This window comes from Calypte anna, chromosome 1 (assembly GCF_003957555.1).
Source record: "Calypte anna isolate BGI_N300 chromosome 1, bCalAnn1_v1.p, whole genome shotgun sequence".
Classification (NCBI taxonomy): domain Eukaryota; kingdom Metazoa; phylum Chordata; class Aves; order Apodiformes; family Trochilidae; genus Calypte; species Calypte anna.
Window position 1 is genome coordinate 14,252,106 of NC_044244.1, and position 15,528 is coordinate 14,267,633.

The 15,528-nt window shown below is 41.6% G+C and overlaps 1 protein-coding gene across 2 annotated transcripts in view; it reads right to left on the reverse strand.

Moving 5' to 3' along the window:
• Window positions 1-15,528, reverse strand: part of COG5 (component of oligomeric golgi complex 5) — a 170,029-nt gene that overhangs the window by 2,560 nt on the left and 151,941 nt on the right. For both annotated transcript variants that reach the window (XM_030452100.1, XM_030452106.1), the window contains exons 19-21: window positions 9,261-9,337; window positions 8,641-8,767; window positions 8,005-8,084 (exon numbers count right to left, since the gene is read on the reverse strand). In XM_030452100.1, the coding sequence (XP_030307960.1) occupies window positions 8,005-8,084; window positions 8,641-8,767; window positions 9,261-9,337 (284 nt within the window). The remainder of the gene's footprint in view (window positions 1-8,004; window positions 8,085-8,640; window positions 8,768-9,260; window positions 9,338-15,528) is intronic.

Genomic DNA, 15,528 nt, shown 5'->3' on the forward strand with positions numbered 1-15,528 from the left:
ACCACCATCCAGCACAGTTCTGATCCCCCCCAGGAGGGCAGGTGGACTTCAAGCTCCCTTTTACTGAAACCCAGAGCATATTGTCTGGGACTGAGGTGATGCAAGAGGAGGATGGACTGGATTACTGGAGAGAGCTGAAATATTCCAGAAGAATAAAGTGACTGAGGAAAAAAAAAATCTCTCATATTGGCAGGGATGCACATTAAGAGCTCTTCAATTTCGATAACTTCCCAGTGAGTTACAGCTGAGTGGTCCACACCAGGTACCAGCACACTCTGAAGAGTCACTTGGCATTTTTTCCACATCAACAAACAGCAGGATAAAAATTATTCCTGAGACAGTCAAGAAGGCAGGGAAATGATACTTATTTTTTCTAGCCAAAATAAAGCTGACTTTTTGCACCTGGTCAGCTCCCTGAAAACCTTCAGCCTGCTTTTCCTGATGGTCTCTGGGGAACAGCACAGCATCTTCAGGGAAAGCAGCAACAACCAAAAAACTACATCCTGCAGCAAGCAAGTGCTTTGGGTGCACCTCACCTCCCAGCAAAGGCCATCTGCATGCTGGACTGCAGAGAGGTCAGACACATCTGCACGTAAGTTTTGAAGCCCAGGATTATAAAAAGTCTGGGAGAAAGGGGCAGCAAGTGAGTGTGCTTTTTAGATAAACACTGCTTCTGGCAATGAGAGGCAGAGCATGTGATAAGCAGACTGCAATGAGGCAGGGGAGGCTCAGTGATCCCATCAAGGTGAAGAAAATGCTTCACTGTGGTCAGATGAATCTCACATTTCCACTCAGGTCAGCACTCAAGTACCCTGGTCTGCAGTAATAATTAAACATTCTAGATGTTACCTTTTAAAAGGATAGTCCCTGGTATTAAAAAAGGCAGTGGAGAAACTTCTGTGATAGTTTTCTTACTGTAACAGTAGCTGAATCTCCCACTCACTAGTGTCCCTGTCTTTTCCACCATACACTCCCTAAAGTTTGTTGGGCCCAAATAGTTCCTAGAAGTCACCAAAAGCTGAAAATAGAAAAAAAAAAATATTGACCTGCTTAACGTCGAAAGCTCTTGATGTCTCTTGGTGAAGTTGTGGGTTGGAGCCATAAGCCAGATGGTAACACTCTATCCCTTTCTGACTTTATGTGCTTGCTTTAAAAGAGCCCTTGAAAAAGATGACAGAGATAACCAGAGCCCTTCAGATGAAAGGGAGAAGCTTTGCCCTAAAAGCAGAACCCAAAACCATTCAGTCTGAGCCCTTGATAATCCTTAGCCAGACTGTTACTCCGATCAGATCAAAGAGGGAATGAGATTTAGGCTACACTAAGTGCCAAACACCAGTATTGGAGTCTTGCTGTCACACCTTCCAGCAGCTTTTATCTTGGGTTTTTTCTCTCCCGACTCCAAAGAATCTGTTTCATCTGGCAAAACCAACTCCATCAGTGGCAGCTGCTGTCCTATTACAACTCAAAAAAACAGCTAAAAGGAACTCGGCCAATTGTTCTGTGGCCTCAGAACTGCCCAGACCCCTTTCCTTTCCAGCAGAGACCACCTGAGAAGCTGATCTTTTGTCAGCTTTCCTCTGCTGTGCTTGCTGTTTTACTGTGGCTTTGCCCAGACAGTTTTAAAGAGACTACTTCATCAGTAATAAAAGGTGAATTCTTAGGCATTTTTTCTAAAATGGACCTTATATAGTGTTCCATAAAACAATGGAAATACAGCTTTTTCTATAATATAAATGCAGTCCCTACTTTCCAAGGTCCCAAGTTTGCATCTCCAATAGAAGTATTTAAACACTCTGAAGCTGAATATTAAAATGCAATTCATAAACAATAACTTGACCTGAAACACATAAAACAAAAGCTTGGTTCTTCTCAGACAGTAAGAGTTTTTCTAATGACCAAATAGGGGACAAAGGTGTGGTAAACACCATGGTTCAGGCTCCCTCAACTTGACAGCCTTTAACTTGAGAAGGTTATTATGCAAGTACCACTTCTCCCCCGTAACACTGTAACTGGGACAACAACTGAGAGGAACTGCATGAACAAGAGAATGAACAAGATAAGGGGAAACACCTGGTGGTACCAGAGGACATGGGCACCTCAGGAACAGACCCATCCCGGAGAACTACCTGCTTCACCTGCTCATCACGGCTGAGCAGCAGTCAGCATCCCATGTGGGCTGGTGAAAGAAAGCAGCTGGAGGGGGCTCACACGGAGTGAGAGGATGAAAAGTTGCAGCAGCTGCTGCAGGCTGGGAGCCAAGAGGCAGCCACGGTCACCTGGTGACCATGAAACAGCTCGCAGTGATGGTCGAGCTCTGAGCAGCTCAGGGAACTCTCCTCTATGGTGCTGCCCATGGTAACAACACGATGGTGACAGACTGGGAAGCCTGTCCATCCCACTGGGAACAGCATTCCCAGTAACAAAGGGCACAGGTAGTAAAATGGCAGAAACCATGGATCCAGGGAAAATGGATCTTTGGAGCCCAGAGAATATCAGTGAGGGTGCTTCAGAGTGCAAGGGAGGAATGAGCTGATGGAGGTAACTGAAAAGCACCAATGGCCCTAAAGCAGATGTGATTCCTGAAGTACACTTGGCATGGGAATGTTGTTTGTCTGAGGACAGTTACCATGTCGTAAGGGTGGGATTTTGGGACTCTGATGTACAGAAACACAGACAGTGCAGGAAGCTGCTTCCAGCAAAGAGAGAGATGGGTGGTGCTGCTGCATGCAGCCAAGGCTCAGCCCAGGCTGGCTCTCCTGCCTCTGGCTGGGGCCAAACCCCCACACCTGCTCAGCTGGGTAACAACACCTGACACTGAAGTTGCCAAGATGCCTACATGACTGTACCTGGTTTTGGGAGATACAGGAGTTTAGTAGCAATGTAAACAATGAAATACAGATTTTTCTGATGACTTTTGCATAAACTTCACTGATCCTAGCTCAAACGAGCTCCTGGAAACTATGCTGGCAGTACTGAACTCAATTCAGATGCACCATTTTACCATTAAAATCTTGTCTTAAAGAAAAGGTGGGCTTGCTCCTGTAGAGGACACTGTAAAAACAGCAGTGTACAAGTAGTAATGGAAAAATAAATGGCATCCTGGGTGAAAGCAGTATTGTCAAGTCTCCAGCACAGAAGAGATCACAGCTGTTGTCACATAAAAAGATGTAATTTATAGTTGCATTGCTGATGTTTAAGAAGATGTAAGAAACCTTGTTTATGTAATACACAAAACATCCTCTTGAAAGGATTAGACTAAATAATGCCCTAAATTCAGTATCTTCCAGTCTAATAAAGGACATGAAACCTGTTCAGCAATCTGTTTCTATTTAAAAAGACAAGCTATGGTATACATTACAAATATTGTTTGTAAAAGAGAGCTATGGAAGGAGGGTTGGTGGGACATTCTGCATATATTAATACTTCATTAAAAATGCCATAAGAAATAAGAAAAAAAAAATCTAAGTTTAAGATGCCCTCCCACATAAGGAAAAGGATTCTAAAGCATTTATTAAATTACTTTACTTGCTTGAGCAAAAACATGAGTGTTCTTGAAAATCAGGGCAAGCTGATTATATAAGATCCAGATCATTCTTTTTAAAAATGATCTTTCAACACATGAAGATTTATATCTACAGTTAAAAGAAAAAAAAAAGTGTATGATTTTGACTGTGGCTCTTCAAGGGATCTGAATCATTATCAGTTAGAATTACTGTAATTTTACTAGTACTTCCCTCCTGAGTTCTGACTGGGTCAAATGGAGCCTGTTTTAAATTTTAAGCTTTGGAAGAGGTGGGGATCATCTTTCTGTTCAGTAGCAGAGCAGTGCCCTGTGCACTCAGGTCACAACCAATTAGCCAGGCAGCTGGAGGACAGCAGGGCCAGACTTCTCTTTAGTACTGTGTTAAAGGTCTGTTTGCTCTGTAAACTTCAGGTCAAAGAGGAAAATTGAAAATATGCTGTGTAAGATCACATCTGTCTGACACCACATCTATTTAACGGAGTGCTATAAAAGTTATTGTAAAACCGAACAGTAAAATGTTCAACAGCATCATCTGTAGGACAGGAGATCAGCAAGAGACATCCCTGGTTTATTCCAGACTGCATAATAAAGAGATTACAGGAACTGTGCACTGACAGACAAGAGTGAGGGGCACAGAGGGTTTATATGAATGCTCTGGGCTGTCTGGGGGAGGGCTCAGAGGTGCAGGCAGCCTCCAGCCATGCTTTGTGGCTGCTGCTTGCTTGGTCTGAGCAGAGCAAGTAGAGGCCCAGCTGGTTCTGCTGCTTGCAGCAAAGCTGTCATGCTGCTGCACTGAGATGGAAACTAATGCACAGATGGGGTTTTGGTGGTGGTCCCCAAGCTGGCATTTGTCCCTGCCCCTGGCAGGTTTGTGAGCAGAGCTGCTCTCCAGCTCAGGGCACCAGCTTGCTACAAAAGCAAACTCTTCAGTGGGCCTGGCTTTCAACTCTGCTCCATACTGGAATGGTAAAGGTGAGAATTGGGCAAGATCTTGAGCAGATGAAGTGTCCTTGAGGCTGGCTCAGATCCTGCCATGCCTAGCAAGTCTCATTTATGGAAGAAAGATTGAGTTTTCAAACTTAATTGAAAAAGAAAATGACAAACAGTGCCCTGGCTGTGTAAAGGAAGGCTCCTTTCATCACAACCCCTGCTCTGGGAGGATGCCTACAGCAGGGTCCTCTCACCTGAACACTGAGTTCTGCAGGGCAGCTGCTGGCCTGACAGAGCCACCCTGTCCCAGCCCACACTCCCCTCACCCAGCAGAAACAGGGAGCTGCCAGGACACAGCACAACTGACCCGGTTTAGGTTCCTGCTTCAGGATGAGATGAATCATCCTCAGCAGAACCTGTTTCTTGCTGTTGACTATAGAGGGAGTTGAGCTAATACATGTCTGCCCAGGTAAAACTGCCCTCACTTCCTTCATGCTGAATACAAGCAGAAAGAAATTCACAAAAACGCTCAGAATGCTACTACTAATTTGTAATGTTAGCACCCAGTTGCATATGAAGTCTTTAAGATCTGTAGAGTGGAATAAGCACTGCAATTAGCTCTAATATGAAGCAGTAAGGATTTTGATAACACAAGTAAATTAATATCTAAGCAGCAGATCCCTAGAGTAATTGCACAGTCATTACAAAGGGAGGTTGCAGAAAATTACCATTTGCAAGGTTGCAGCATGTGTAAAGACAATATCCTGATGTGAACCAGTGCAGAGATGTGAAGGCTCAAAACATCCAAGGTTCAATTAGCACAGCTGCACAGCTACTGGTGGAAAAACTTTGAAGAGGGTGATAGAGAAAAGACTCCAAACAAATGAGCAAGACACCTGTAGTTCAAATTCATTGAACCTAGCTACGCTATGTTTGTATAAGACACGTGAACAGCAGGCTCAGAAATCTTCCAATAGAATATTGAAGAAAATACAAGTGAAACATGGTCATACTAGTGACTGATGTTTCCTTGCCTGCCTTATGCACAGATAACCAGCCTTGTAAGAAATTACTGACTAGAAATGAGAGGAGAAGGTAGAAAGGTGAGTGCATCCAGCAGTGCCTGCAGAGGTTACCTGTCCCATCCCATCCCGTCCCCTCCTCACCGTGCTCAAGCGCTGCTCAGCCTCCCCCCAGCTCAGCTCCCAGGCAGGCAGTGCTGCACCAGCTGCCAACCCAACCTCTGGGGGAAGAGTCTGCCTGACAAGTCCTCTGTACTTAACCCACGTGGCTCAGCAGATCTGCATGAGTAGTGCCTGCAAGCAGTGGGCCTGGGGATGGATGGAGAAGCAGTCAAGAATGGGCAGTGACAAACAGCCTTGCTCTGGCATACCAAGAGTAAGGAAAAGCCCCTGGAGCACCAAGAGAGGCTCTTAGGAAGAGCAGCTCTTCAAATCTGCCTTCTCCATGCTCTGGGAGAGCAGCTGCCTGACCAATGTCCAAGCACTCCACAGTGGAAAGCAAAAGGACCACAGTCTCACTGTAAAATGCTCAAGCAATAACCTTGCCAAGTGATAGACCTTGCAGCTGCATATTCTTGAGGTTACAAAATTAAAATATTTTAATCCTGGTAACTCATGCAAAATGAAAAAAGCATTCAATGAAAGGACTGAAGTTAAAAGCTCAAGTATACCACCTATGCTACTTGGTCTAATGGATTACACTGCCCAAAAGCCACATCCCAAGGTTTGTCCTTTAATACCTCCATGGTCAGAGCAATTTATCAGTGTCTGAACATGACCACCAGCAAGACCATTAACTGAATCATTCTGGATTAAATTTCATTGCTAATAAAGAAAAAATGTGTTGTAGTTTAAGGATGGCATTTTCAAATTTGTGTAAAAGGATTGAAGAGAACACAATCTCATCAGTTCTCCAATGATTTGCATTCTTGGCTTTCTCTAACATATCTGAAATTCAGTATTGTCAGTTTTGCCAGTACTATCAGAACAGAAATTACAATCAAAATATTCTAAACTAAGTTACATATACAGCTGTATTAGCTCTCTACCTATTATCCTATCCATTCCACTGTAAATCAAGGTGTCATGGCTTGAGATTCATGAAAACCTAGTCTTGTAGCCAAATTAGACTATCAACATGTATGGTATTCTAAAAATACTCTTTTAATACACATGTGAAGAGACATTGTTTGCATGTAATATTTTGGAAATAAATCGTACTAACATCTACTGGTGATCAACTTTGTTTGTTTGCTATTGTTGTTAATTGGCCTGATCACTACACCAGAGTGCATGGTGCTATCAGCTTCAAGAACTGTAAATATTTACAGCAGACTCCTCTTGGCTGCTTTAAAAGTGCAGCCAGATAATTGTTGATTTTCTCAAGCACAACCACTGCTGGCTGGAAGGTAAAAGTCAGCTTTTATGATTTCAGCAAAAGCTGGCAGCAGCCACATGTTTAAGGACAGAGTCATCTCCCAAGCCAGATGGAGCTCAGTGCAGTTATGTGTGATGACCTTTCCCATGCCACTGGAGTGGGTGACACCAAGGTCAGGGTGGGACACCAAGAAGATGGCTGGGAGAGTTAGGGCACTGGAAGCCAAATGATCATCTGAGCCTTAAATCCCGAGGATCCTCTGGCTGGCTCTGTCATGCTCATACAACACAACTGTTCTCTCTAACATACTTCAATCTGCTTGTTTTGAAAAACAAGACTCTTCATAACTTCTAGCATTTTAAGATGCAAAATAGTATTTAGCTATAAAGCCATCCACTCCATGAAGATTAAAAAAATCTGATGCGATTATCACTTCTGAAGATCTCAGGCTGATTTCCTGAAGAATAATATTGAAAGGGTGTAACAAGGGTCTTCCATTTTTAACTTCTACCTACATTTTAAATTCCTGCCTAGTTTTAAGCTGGAAGAGGGTACATTTAGGTTAGAAATTATTTCCTGTGAGGATGGTAAGACACCGGAACAGGTTGCCCAGGGAAATTACGGATGCCCCCTCCCTGTAAGTGTTCAAGACCAGGTTGGATGGGGCTCTAAGCAACCTGGTCTAGTGGAAAGTGTCCTTGCCCATGTATCGGGGTTGGAACTGGATAATCTTTAAGGTCCATTCCAACCTAAAACATTCTATGATTTTTATTGCTTAAGCTTCCAAGACTTTTCTTGTTACAGAACACAGGACAGCTGCAGCCTTTTCTTTCCAACAGCTGAGAGAGGCAGTTTTGTTAAAAGACAGTATTTGTTTAAACCATCACTGTGCATGGTTTCCTTCTTTTGCAAGTGATCATGTGCTCCCTCCAAAGCCACTGGAGGGTTTGGGTACAGGCCAGGAGGAAGGAATTTTGCAGTTTATGTATTCTCCCACTTTGCAACTCATCCCATGAGTGAAGAGAGGGAAATGGTATTTATGACATATCTTCTATAGCACATTTTTGAACTTTTAAAGACTAGTCCTGGTGTGCAAGTAAGGTACTGCTCCATAATCATAAATGTAGATAAGAAAGAAGCACAATTTTTACCGTATGAGAGCAAGCCTGTCTTTCTCAGATGGATGATCATCAAGCCACTGGGAGTAGCGGGCAATGGACCACTCAGCCCTCTGATACAGAAACACAAAAACCACCAATTACACATAAATGCAAAAAAGGAAACACACACACCAACTTAAGAATCAAAGATTACATAAATGAAAGCCACATGAGGGTCTCTAATACTGCAGTGATGCAGAACGAGTTAAGGAAACAGAGGCAATTAACAGAAACAGCCCAATAGGTTATTTGGGAGCTCAGAGGTCATACCCTACATCAGACATTTGCCCAGTTCTGAGAGGGGTTTGAGATCTATATTTCCTGCATTTTACATGAGCAGGATTCAGGTAATGCGCAGTCTGGGATAAGACCTGAAATTGCATCTGTGAGATGAAAGAATATTAAAGAATTCAGACTCTATTTGAAATCAGGTTATCATCTTCCTACTGTTAATTATCCAAAAAATGAAGTCAATGACCATAATACCTTTGCTACAATAAAACCAAAACCCAACAAATTATATAAAGTATGAGCTTGAATTCTTTTTAACTAAAATTATGAGGGTGAACTACAATGTTTATTTCTCCTTAGGACATCTCGAAAGAAAAGACAGGTTGATCTTATTACCTGGAAGGGTGATTTTAACTCTGGTGGTGCTCTTGTAAATAAGAATTGAAGAATAATGCTGAATGGAATAACCTCCCCCAGAGCTGGGCTACTGGCAATATGCTCACTGGTCTGGAACAGCAGCGGTCTGGAAAAGAAGTATATACTTGAGAAAGGAAGAAAAATCTTATGCATTAGAAAAATGCCTGTTTGATGGTAATACTGTGTTAGGTTTGAATAATCTAATTTTTTTTCCACTAATCTGCATCCTTGGTTTTGAACACAGCTCCAGTTGGTAAGAATTTACAGAAGTTGCCTGTTGTAATTAAGTAACACAAGACTGTAAATTCTGTATTTCAGTGAAAACACTTAAGGTAGCTATAGAACTCACTGTCATACAGAAGTTGCACTGAAAGCAACTCAAAAAGGTACAATTTGGCCAACATTTGCATAACAAAGATTGTTAAATCATAGTTATATTCTGCATAAAATTTAAAAGAACTTTAATCTATTTCTAATTTGCAGGTGGGTGCTGCCAAAAAACCTGTCAGTTTCAGCAGAATTAACATAAGGTAATACATCAGTTTTGAACTGCAGTTTGGTCATACTGATAACTGCCAGCTCCTGCCACTGCAACTCACCTGAATGACCTCAGCTGTCTGTAAGATTTTCCTAGGTCAGAGACTCGTCGACACAGTGGTGCTACAGCTAGCTCCATCTATTAAAAAAAAAAAATCATTTTAATTGGAATTAAGACCGTCCCAAAATACAAAACTCTGTATTGAAGTAGCCCTCCTTTAAGAAATAATCCAAACTTACAGAGAAGAAGTTATCCTTTCCTTTCATACTGCATTGCCTGAGACAAGACTTTTGCCTTGTTCTTGGCAAGACAGTAAACATCCTGTGAAAAATGATAGTGATAGTCTGTGGTTAAGAACAGAAGGGATCTTGTGGACTTTCTGAACAGGTTTATTCTCCCGGTGTAGAATTTCCTGATGAAGCACTTAGGTTAATACCTTAAAAATCTGACTGCAGCCTGGGAAGAAAGCAAATCTAGGCAGGTCTCTGCAATTCACTTCTAAAGCAGTAAAAATGCATGCCTGTTTCAGCTGGGCTCCCTTTCCTTTCGTAAGGACAATGTTCAAGTCATTCCATCTCAAACATTCAGACCCAAACTACGGGGCACAAAACCTACACAGATTAGACAGAAGGCAGCTGGGACCTGTTGGCACAGGGTCATATGGAACCACAGGCAAAGGAGCATAAGTAAGAGCATTATTTTCATACTTATTTTCATACTGAGTTACAGCAGCCATCTTTAAAAACAAATAATCTGTAAACACTTGTTGTTTTGTAAGCTCTGGAGTTCCCCTGCCTTTTTGAACAAGAGCCAGGCTCCACTTGGGTTTTACATCACTCATGTGAGAGCAAACTCTGTCACAGGCTCTTTATTAACAGTGAGGAAGCAGAAGTGAAAAAGAACAATTTTACTTACAGATCCACAATGAACACTGAGCGTCACATGGCAAAATATCAGTTAATAGACACACTAATAGAAGTGCCATCATCCAGAAAACCCCACAGGTAAAGTAATTTTGGCCAGATATGGAGTAAATCCCTTCTGGTGTCAGTTAATGGAGGGATACAAACTGTATTTATAACAAGACCAAAACCATAGTACAATAAGCTTCCCATTTTAGTAACATTATTGAACATATTCAACATATTTAAAGTGTTTGTGATAAGACAAGTGAAATCTTCTATCACTCTTCTATATTTCTGTTCTTTCCAAAAGTAGCATTTCCTCAGACAGAGCTGGAGGCTGGGCCGCCAGCTTCACCAAGAGCCTGCAACTATGCTGGGGTTCCAGCAAGACCAGGAAAAATGGTGTGGCAAACTATGATGCCATTGTTCACATAAACCCAGAAGAAATTAAATTAGCATTTAATGCAAATCAAGGCCATACACTTCAAGAACCCATCTTAAAAGGCAGGTACCAGGATGGGAGTCATCTCTGCCTTCTCAATATCTAGAGGTTCTCTTCATACTGAGTGGAGTGAAACAGCCAGTCCTGGTGTGTGATACACCTTTCCCAAAGGTGAACATCTCAAATAGGTCAGGTGGGTCATGTTGTAGGAGCACCCACCTACACAACCCTCAGGAAAGAAAAAGCTAGGAAATTCAGAGGGCCTAACCCAGACATCTTTGCTTTCTCTTCAGACAAGGGCATCTCTGGAAGGTGGTGGGAGAAAGCCCCCCCAGAACTAGCCTACAGGCAGTTCTGCTTTCTGCAAAGCTTCTTCCTGAGCCTGGGAAACTTGGAACACAGGCCCCACATCAAGCACGCTGAGGCTGCTTGAAATATTAAGCAGAAACTCACAGAAGCAGAAAGTGAATAAAAATCCAGGAAGCAGAACTAAGGATCTTTGTCCTCAGCTTTCAGATGAATGCTCCAGCCCTGGGTAACAAGCCAACTTTCTCCCGATTGCTGCCCCTCTGGCCCCCAAATCTTCTAACTCTGGACTATGACCTGGCCCCTTTTCTACACTCACGTCGGATCTCTGCCTCATCCCCCCATAACCACCAGCCTGAGGTGGTCACCTCTCCTGCACACAGGAGCAGGGGTACCTATTCCTTGGGCTGAAGAGCATGGACAACCCAGCTCTGCAGCTCCTCAGCAAGCACCCAACCCACCAGAGAGTGCAGAAGGCAGACAGATGGGAAGCCAATGTCCCCACACCCGAGGTGGAGCCATCAGCTGCTGTGCCATGTGCTGCACAAAGGAGCCAGGCTGGATGCACGGCCCCGGGCTGCCAGGTTCTCCCTAGGGATTTATTTCTGCAGGGATATACTCCAACTCCAAACTGCAATGAAGCTTGGAGAAAGTTCAGTATGTTGTACCCTCAGATTCCCCAGGTCATTTCTAAGCCAGTGTGCTGCACAGGATCAGGAGCAAGCAGCCAAAAAGAGAAGCTAATTAAGTAGGTTTTGCTGCATCACGGTACCAGAACCCTACAGAGCCTGAAAAACAAAAGGGGAAAAAAAAAAAAAAAAGGTGTGGTTCCAGAGCTTCTTTTCAGGCATCAGTATTGAGTAGGGGCAGTTGGAAGGAAAGAATACCCTGCAGGAGACGGTGTCCCAGCTCTGGTGAAGCCACAGGCTTATCACTGCGAAAACCCAAGGAGAAGATAATTCTTGTAGGTGCTTCAGAGAATTTGATAACAGGCAACAGACTGCCAATCTGACTTAGAGAAACAGAGATTCATGGATCAAAATGTACTCATGAGGGGAAAGAAATCCCAGCATAGTGAAATATAATTTTGCTTAATAGGTTTTAAATTATTGTTTCACTCCTGAAATGTAATATGATGTAATGAGATGTAAGTGAAACTTTCTACAGCTTAACCAATTCCTTATTAAAACAAATTTAAATTCTCTCTCTTGAACATACTTGGCAGTTTCCATAAATCAACATTTTTAGTCTTAAGTACTAAAGAATAAAATTTACTTTGGAAAACTTTAGCACTTCATCTTCAACCTTTATTCACTGTAGGAAATTATTAGTATTGCTAGAACTAGATAGATTTAATGGCAGCAGATGGTTGATTCGTGAAGTACTGGTTGCCAAAGAAAAAAATTGTTTTTAAGCTTTGCAGTATACTATACCATTTCAAACTGACTCATGAAGAGTGGGAATGAGTGAAAAATAATATGGTAAAAATGTACATAACCAGAGAAACTTTTTAAATTTACATTAGTCTGCAATGTGCTATAATCAAATTTCTCCAATAAAAACTTTACTTCCCATAATAACTAAGATTGGTTTTGTCACTTGAATTTTAGCTACTTGCCTAAGCCCTGTGATATATTGAGTATCTTTCTGCTGTTACATTAATTTCTGCACGCCCTTGAGTGGGGTTTTGTGTCTCTGCTGAGCTCGGGGACCTGCTGGCACCACTGGCCTGGGAGAGAGTGCCAGGAAGGAACCATTGGTCTGGAACAGCTGCTGGGTTTTAGGTGCTGGAATAGGGCAGAGGATTGAACATATGCCACTTCTTGTTTTCCATGGCTGTCATCACCTGGAGCTGCATCAACTGTTGATTCATGCAGCAGGGTTATATATACTATTGTAGCAGCTTTTGCTATGATATACAGCTATAGTTTCCCAAGCATTCTGGTGAGCTTTTACAGGTGGGGTGATGTATTTTGGCTGTCTGCAAGCCAGCATCTGTATCGTGTGCAAGAGGCTGCTCATACAGCCATGCCCTATGGACGTTAAATACAAAATGGTAGGAAGGTTTTTAAAAACTTCTTTTCCAAATTTGTCTCTTAGAACTGCAATGTGAATTCCAACATGCAGATTAAATCCAGTGAAAAATCAGGTGTCCAAAAAGTACTTTGCAACCACAGAGCCTTGACTGACTAACGTGAGACAACCACTGACCCACACTCCAAGAGGAGAAGCAGGGAGTGCAAATGCCTGTGGAGAAGGAATCCTGCTGGATGCTACAACAGAAGGAGGCCTAATGACTTGCCTTGTTTCTTCTAAACTTGTTCAAACCCAATGCTTTTCCATGGTTTATTCATGTCATTTTGCTATGCTTCACAGAATACAGTGGCAGACTCCTGCCCAACATATGCATCTTCTCAATGATTACTGCTCTATAAGCCCAAAAATGCTCTATTATCTTTCCCTCCCATATGACCCTGCCATAGCCCATGGTGAGGTGGTCAATTATCTGTTGAACTATTCACTGGATAGCTAAGTAATGTAAAAAATACAACACATGGCTGGCTTCTCTAATTGGATTATGTTCAGCAACCCAAGGGTGAAGTTAACATGTAGTCTAGATACAGATAATGCATATATATACATATATATTGAAGAGCACTTTGAAAAACCCCATGGTGAAGTTATTGTTTAGTGCCTATTGTCATATTTTCAAGAGCTCTCATTATTAAACAGCTGCTTTTTCAGCTGGAAAATCTTAACATTAAATTTTTAGCTATTACATTTCCTCCTGGCCAAGATGAATCCCCAGATTTTAAATGTTAATTCAAAATGATTTTTGCCAGACATTCACAAGGGGAATATGCTTTAACAAGGAAGGGAGCAGAGCTCTGAACATGAAAGAACCTGGCCTTGAAGGGATGTGGAATTTGATTTCTCACCCATGCAGCAATTCCAAAGCAGCTGATGTTAAAGGAAATCCTTCAGCTCTAGTACCTCCAAAATAACACACATCAGAAAATAATTTCCTCCTTCTGGTAAGACAGAATTAAACATTAAGTTCATGTTAGCTTTAGTAGTCTCTGTCCTTATGCCTACAAATGTGATTACAGCATCCTACTTCTCCCACTTCTGCATGAGAAACCAGAAAGAACACTTTTCAGGAAAAATTATAAAAAGCGTTTTTACACTTATATCATCACATTTGCTCAAATGAACAAATCTGTTTATTTTTTTTTAAACAAATACCTAATAGATTTGCTTTTTTAATGCCACATATTGAATCAGGGAACCAGATTCTTACCATAGGCTTATCAGAAGACAGAAATATTTCTTCTGCATTAGAATTCAGCATTGTTAACTTCTACTGCAAAACCATTTTTTTTCCCCTAGGGAAATTCAATCGAACCAAAACATTTTGCAGTAATTTATGGATAAGAACTTGAAGAGTTGGTAGCAGGTAACTATGCCCCATTAAAACTGTTTGAACACAGTACAAAATAATGCCAAAAAAGCCAACTGTAAACCACATCTAAATAAGACACATATGAAAAAATGTATAGACTAGTATTAACTCAAACAGGAGCAGTAAAGATTGTTTACTTGACAAGGCTGAAAACAGTCATGATATGAGCCAGGATTCTTGGCACAGACAGTAGCTCCTGCCTTGTATGTCACTCCAAACATATACCTGTACTCTGAAAAACATGGGAAATCAAGTCATGCCTTCATGCCATGAAACATAAAGATTAATAATTAGTCTTTGCAATTTCTAGATCAGTTTATTTCAATGCTGTTGTGATTTGTATTTGCTATTAATAAACATTATTTTCCTGTATTAGCTTACAAACTTCATGAAGCAGACTACAAATTCCCATGCCAAATATTACTGTAGATTACTCATTTCTTCTAAATAAATTCTTCAACTGACTGTGCTTATGTTTCATTCTTTGCTGTATTATCCAGCATTTCTGTTGTGTTTTAGGAGGCCTGAAGTACAAGCCGGCAAGCCCAATGTGTCTCAGTGTAAGTGCTGTGACAAATCTGACAACCAAACAAGGTAAAAGGCCCTCTAGAGAAAAGATTTTTTTTTCAGGCTGCATAGTATTGAATTAAAAAGTGAAATCTGGTATTAGATACATGAATAATAAATTATGCTCACCTTAAAAAATATTAAAAAAAATGAAACCAAACTGATACGGGGACTGAAATGTAACCCTGTGCTACTGCCTGCACAAAAACTGAGAGCATTAAAAGAGGTGAATTCAGCCTGTAGACTGGAAATATTCCAAATAATGAGAGTCCCAGGGAACAGCACAGTATGTGATAATAATCTTACTGCACTGCAGACATTTTCTAGGGCTTAAAATGTTTCTGTAAGGACTGATCTCCATTAAATCATATTAATGATATTGAGGCATATTTCAAGCCTATCATACCTCTGTTTACAGCTGCCACACTAGCACATACTTAAGTCTTATTGCTGAAATATTTGTAAAGCACAAGATAGAAAAATGCAATACTGACACTGGAAACAAGGTAAGACACAGAATTATAGCAATAATTCCTAACTGTATAAGTAGCTGTGCCTTACTGAGGAAAATTGGCTATGGTGCACCTCAGCAAAGCCAGCTCTGAATGAAGAGACCTCGAAGCCTCAGTTTTCCCCCTCCTGTGTA